General features: G+C 30.0%; 1 protein-coding gene across 1 annotated transcript; it reads right to left on the reverse strand.

Moving 5' to 3' along the window:
• Positions 1 to 3,142: 3,142 nt before the first annotated feature.
• LOC142222645 (uncharacterized) lies at positions 3,143 to 4,567 on the reverse strand (the record flags this gene model as incomplete). Its single annotated transcript, XM_075292897.1, has 1 exon — positions 3,143 to 4,567. A coding segment is annotated over one exon (1,425 nt), but the record flags the coding sequence as incomplete, so codon positions are not given.
• Between the last annotated feature and the right edge of the window lie 2,221 nt (positions 4,568 to 6,788).

A 6,788-nucleotide genomic window follows, 5' to 3' on the forward strand; every position in this document is an offset into this window, starting at 1 on the left:
AAGACTGAATCTTCCAACGGGGGGAGGATGTACGGTGCAGTCATAGTCGCTGTTGGCAATCAAACCAAAAAATATTGCATACAGTACTTCCTATTGCTCTCATCATTTCCTATCGTTAGCACAACTGTCATTACTGGCTATAGAATTACAATAACACATCTAATATGCAAATATTCGTTGACTTTTGTATACCAACTTCACTCATAACTGTTTCAAAATGTTTTTCTACTTTTTTTTGTCTTTTTGCCCTTGCCGCTTTGCATGAAGTATTACTGCATTCTTTCTTGTTAGTTGCGTAAGAACCTTTGAATAAACCAATTGATTCGAAAATATTTTTGTACAATTTTTTATTTGGAAAATTTTGGGAGAAGTCTGCAAAAAGGCTTGCAGATTTAAACATCGATCATTTTGGAGATTGTTGATATCTACTACTAGTATAATGAAGTCTCTATATAAATTATGTCCAAATTTAATTTATTAAATATAGGACATAATTTATTTTAATTGTTAAATGTATAGAGTTCAATTGGCATCAAATATGAAATATAGAGCTCTATTGCAAATTAGTACACAGAAAAAATTTTCACGAAAATTTTTCCAATTAAAGTTGTTATTGAGTTTTAAAAAATATTCCATTAAAAATTTAATTGATTCAACAAATTTTTTAATTGAAACAAAAATCAATTACAAAAGTTAATAGTATCAATTAATTTTTAATTGACTTTCAATTAATTATTTAATTGATATTATCATTTCTGTGAATGAAAACATTTCAATTAAAAAATTATTTGGATCAATTAATTTCGTGATTAAATCAGATCAAAAAATTGTTGTTGTGTGTAAGATAATTTTTGGTACCCCCATATTAGAAGTATGAATAATTTTTATTAAAATGAGATTTAGTTGTATTATCCGGATTCGGCTGTGAAGTCGGAGACGAAGTCGAGCCTTACGAAAAATGCTGGAGTTGAGAAAATTTGGCTCGACTCTACATTCGTGAATGCTAGAAGCCACACAATCATCACCTACTAATTTTCAACCGGATTGAAGAAAATTTGTAGTTCCAGGATCCACTGGAAGTCTAAAGAACGTGAAGTGAACGAAAAAAAAAGTAGGCTACAAGGATACAAGAAATGATCCGAAAAGTGAAGGCCAGATTTGATCGAAATCCATGCCACAGTGATAGAAAAATTGCTCGTGCGCTGAACATATCACAAAAAGGTATCCAACACATATTGAAAAATGAGCTTGGACTAAACCACTGAAGTTTTAAAAAGTGCAAGAGTTCAACGATGAAGAAAAAGGTTGGACTAGAAAGTCCCAAGGCCAGTTACCGAATTTGGTTTTCTCGGAAGGGAAGCCATTGCAAATTGGATTACATTGGATGATCCGGAGCTCAGAACACCAATGCACACAAAAGTTAGAATAGAAATAGCCAAGGCCAATTATCGAATTTGGTGTTCTTCGATTATAAGTCACTCCAAGGTGAGCAGTTTGTGGACAAACAAAATAATCTGGGATACTTTGCGAAAAGATCAGCTTGCCCACCAGAACTCAAGCGCCGCCAATGGTAATAGTTTGGGTCGCCGTAACCGCCGATGGTATCTTCGAAATTATCGACCGTTGGAAAAAATAAATGCCGAATATTACAAGGAAAAAGTTCCAAAGGCAGTATTGCAACTGGCCAGACAAATATTTCGGCCGCAGACAATGGACATTCCAACAGCACCCAGCACGCGTCAACCAAGAATGCCTAAAAAAGTAAGTTTAAAGTTAAAAAGAAATTTAAATTGTAACAAACAAACAAAATTTCAATATTCTAATATTCATTCGAGTACATAATCCTAGAATAATTTTCGTATCTTTTGTTCCCCAATTATTTGCTTCATTATCACCGACATACCCCAAAAAATATCGTAACCATGGTAATCTGTTTGTATTATATGGAAATCCAATCGGAAAATTTTATAATGGCCCTAGGCATGCCTACCGGTGTTTTTTTCTTTTTTGGCTATACCTGAAAATCAAATCTCTTTTCATGGTTAATAGGGAATCCTTACTCACATGAATTTCTTACCAAATATTCCCCCCAGTGCACTATGGGCGAAATCACGATTTTAGCGGCAAAAAGTACTTCCCAACAAGCTAACTTCACAAAATTTGGCGAGTATGGTTGTAGTTATAAAAAAAAGATTTCAGAAAAAATGGGCGGGCCACGCCCACTTTTTTCAAAGTAATGGCTGAAATACGTTTTAGCTAGTTAGGCTTACTAAAATGTGAAAAGCTAATTAAGAAAAGTGGGCGGACCACGCCCACTATAAAAAATATTGAGTTCTACAAACCAAGTAATTTATTTTTAGATAATTTATTAATATTTTAAAAGAAGTTATTAATTTAAATAAAAGAAAAACGTTACTAATCTATATACAAGACTTAATTAATCACATTATATTTCTTCGTTTTCATCTGCTTCTAACTCCAGTGAATAATTATTTAAAGACTCTAGACTATAATCAGAATCAGAGCTATAGTTACAATTGGAGGCTTCTTTAGATGTTGAAGGTTGTAATAATTTTGGTGGAAGTTCAGGCATTTTGAAAAGGTGTATGACTTCTCGAGGATATGGAAGTTTTTTTGAATTATTTGTACGTTCTCGCAAACAAAAACTTGATATATATGGATCAGAGCTATCCATAGCCCTATCATACATGTCAAGTATATTATGCACTCTTGAATCCTTTCGAGCGTGTCCTATTCGATCTTTTTTATAATATTTGTTTCGGGCCTCAGATGCATTTTCTGCAAGACAACCCACGGGTACGATAGAAACCTCAATTATTTGAGATGAATGCACTAGTATCTTGTGCATTGTGGCAGACATCGGGTACCATTCGTAGTATTTGAAATATATTTTACTGGTTTTAATGCAATGAGCACGAAAACTTTGAGCATCGATTTCGAATTCGGAAGATAGAGCAATTAAAATTGTGTGTAAATGTTTCAAAAAGTCAATATTTACAGAAGTAATAGATGCTAAAAGTTCTGTACGAGAAAATGCTCTTCTCGCTGTGTTCCCATCATTAGTGTTGCCACTGCCATTTGCTTTAGGCTTATCGACATGGAGGCCCATTTGAAGCAAAAACTATTTCTGAATTTGGTGTTTCTTTTCTGCTAAAACTTTTTTCTCTTCTTTTCCTCGAACTTGCCATTTTTTCAAGTCTAGCTTATATGACAGTTTTAAAACAAACTCAAAACTACGAATCCACGCATGCAAAGGGCTTATTCCAAACTTCAAGGCGTCAGATTTTGCTTCAAACTGAGGAGAATCAAAGTTTCTTATAGTTCGAAATTGATTTGGACCAGAGTGACAGATGGGACATTGCTGTGCACTTTTAGTTTCCGTCAACACGTTTAACACTTTACCATCTATTAACGTCATATATAAATCATATGTTACTCTAATTTGTCTCCCATTACTTAGCGTGTATTGCAAAGATTTCAGCTTCTCAATCTGCTCGTTTATGTTGTGGTTTTCAGTTAAAATGTGCTCCTTTGTTTCTTTAACAAACTCTACTTTTAAAGGCCTACAAAAGTGTACTGATTGAGGTGTACGGTTTACCCAAATATTATCACCAGTTGATGAAATTATTTTAATTGGAATGACTGATGTGATAAACAGGGACTGATCGAAACTTTCTGAGATATTTTCCACAAATTTTTGTTTGAACAAGCTGTGTCCAGTAGAACCATCAAACCCATAGCTCAAAATTAGGGTTGATTCTTCAATATCCATTGTACACAATACTTCGTCTTGATATGCAAAAATTCTTTTAGCTGTGTGGTCTACCAAATTTTGCAACGATACTTCGACAGAACTTTCATTCGCTTTAATTTCATCCGGTCTACATTGTAATTTTCTCTTATAGACTTTATCATAACTCGGAAAAATACCACTATTGTGTTTTATGTTTAATTGGCGCATATTGCAGTACTGCTGTTTAGTTAATCCGTTTTCTAACAAAAACATTAGAGCTTCGTCAGGTGAAACTGGTGTAACTTCTTTACGGCTAGTATTAAGAAGTTTCCGAATTTTAGATGGCCGGTTTGGAGACATAGCAACTTGGTGAAGGACAAATTTCAAATCCGTTTCGTTGGAGTTTTTGGCCGATATAGAGGCAGCATGAACCAATAATTGTGCATTACCTCCCTGCTGGGAAGCTAATTCGGAAGCTAATCTCCTTTTATTTCTTTCTCTGCTGTTAACATAAGTTGTTTTTGGTCTCCCAGTAGCGTTACTTACTTTCGGTATAACAAAAACTGTGTCTAGATTCAACCACTCCTCGTTATATTTTCTGAATGCTTGTTCATTTCTGGATTGTTTTTCCCATTTTATTTTAATGAAATTCGATAAGCTCCGAGCTTTAGTACATATCAATGTACTTAATTTAGTGTGTAGGTCATGTGGAATCTTTCCTTTTATGTAATTCACAACATTTCTGTTGTTTCCCAACCAAAACTCAAATATTTCAGAATTTTTAAACCTGAGTGTTTCTGAAAAAACATTTATAATTCATTCATTAGCAGTCAAATGCAGACAGTTTTACCATGACATAAAACGTGAGAGTTCTACGAATAATCACATGTAAAAATTTACCATGCCACTTCAAAACATTTTTAGTTTTACTCCACGAAAAACGATAAAACTGTTCAAAATTTCACAAAAAAGTACACACAAAAAACATCAAAATAAGTACGAAATACAAACATATAGCAAACTTTTTTTATATACAGTAAAAATACATACCTCGAGAATTAAAACTCATATTTACATTGATTTTTTTATAAAAATATTAAGTTAAAAACCCCTATTTAATTTTATAAATATTGCGTTGCTTCAATCTTGTTTACACCTGTTAAAAATTTTGCAAACATTAAAAGCTGTTTGTACACAAACAGAGTTGCAAACTGTACCAATTTGTTTTGATTTTTTCTTATCAATATGTTGGCTAGTAAACAGCATCTAGAAAATTTTAAAAATTTAAATTGAAAAAATGACTTTTTGCCGCTAAAATCGTGATTTCGCCCATAGTGCAGTGGCTTGTTAACTATGGTATGTGCAAATATTTTCTCAACTATTGTGTTTTCTCAGTTTTTGTTTGTTTTATTCCTACTGATATTTGGATTCCATTGCCAACATTTTCTGTGAATTGCAAACAAAGCAAAACTTTTGCTTTTATTTTCGATGCTGCTGCAGACATATCAGATTCATATCAATGTGTGTAGAATGCTCCAGAACAATTAGGCGCAAAAATCGTATTTTATTTCTATCTTTATGCTGTTTCAAGGTTTTGTGCATTTAATTGGACTATGTTTAATTGTTTCAGTGACTAGCTCCACTATGATATTTGTGAAGAGATGAGCAAAAACTTTATATCTATAGAAAATTTTGTCAAAATTGTATTTCTATAGAAAATTTTGTCAAAATTGTATTTCGATAGAAAATTTTGTCAAAATTTTATTTACATAGAATATTTTGTAAAAATTTTATATGCATATAAAATTTTGTCAAAATTTTATTTCTATAGAAGATTTTGTCAAAATTTTACATCTATAGAAAATTTTGACAAAAATTTATTTCTACAGAAAATTTTGTCAAAAGTTTATTTCTATAGAAAATTTTTTAAAAAATTTATTTCTATAGAAAATTTTGTCAAAATTTTATTTCTGTAGAAAATTTTGTCAAAATTTTATTTCTATAGAAAATTTTGTCACAATTTTATTCGTATAGAAAATTTTGTCAAAATTTTATTTCTACAGAAAATTTTGTCAAAATTTAACTTTTATAGAAAATTTTGTCAACACTTTATTTCTATAGAAATAAAGAAATTGTTCCTATAGAAAATTTGGTCAAAATTGTATGCCTATATAAAATTTTGTCAATCTTTTATTTCTGTATCAAATTTTGGTAAGATTTTATTTCTATAGAAAAGTTTGTTAAAATTTTATATCTATAAAAATTTTGTCTAAATTCTATTTCCATAGAAAATTTTGTCAAAATTTTATTTCCATAGAAAATTTTGTCGATCTTTTATTTCTAAAAAAAATTTTGTCGACTTTTTATTTCTATAGAAAATTTTGTTAAAATTTTATTTCTATAGAACATTTTGTCAAAATTTTATTTCCATAAAAAATTTTGTCAAAATTTTATTTCCGTAGAAAATTTTGTCACAATTTGGTTCCTATAGAACATTTTGTCACATTTTTTTTTTAATAGAAAATTTTATCAAAATTTTATTTCTATAGAAAATTTTGTCAAAATTTTATTTCTGTAGAAAATTTTGTCAAAATTTTATTTCCATACAAAATTTTGTCACAATTTGATTCCTATAGAACATTTTGTCACAATTTTTTTTTAATAGAAAATTTTATTTCTATAGAAAATTTTTTCAAAATTTTATTTCCGTAGAAAATTTTGTCAAAATTTTATTTCCATACAAAATTTTGTCACAATTTGGTTCCTATAGAACATTTTGTCACAATTTTATTTTAATAGAAAATTTTGTCAAATTTTATTTCTATAGAAAATTTTGTCAAAATTTTATTTCTATAGAAAATTTTGTCAAAATTTTATTTCTATAGAAAATTTTGTCACAATTTGATTCCTATAGAACATTTTGTCACAATTTTATTTTAATAGAAAATTCTGTTAAAATGTTATTTCTATACAAAATTTTGTCATAATTTGATTCCTATAGAACATTTTGTCAAAATTGTATTTTTATGGAAAA

Source organism: Haematobia irritans, chromosome 1 (genome assembly GCF_050003625.1).
Source record: "Haematobia irritans isolate KBUSLIRL chromosome 1, ASM5000362v1, whole genome shotgun sequence".
NCBI classification, from domain to species: domain Eukaryota; kingdom Metazoa; phylum Arthropoda; class Insecta; order Diptera; family Muscidae; genus Haematobia; species Haematobia irritans.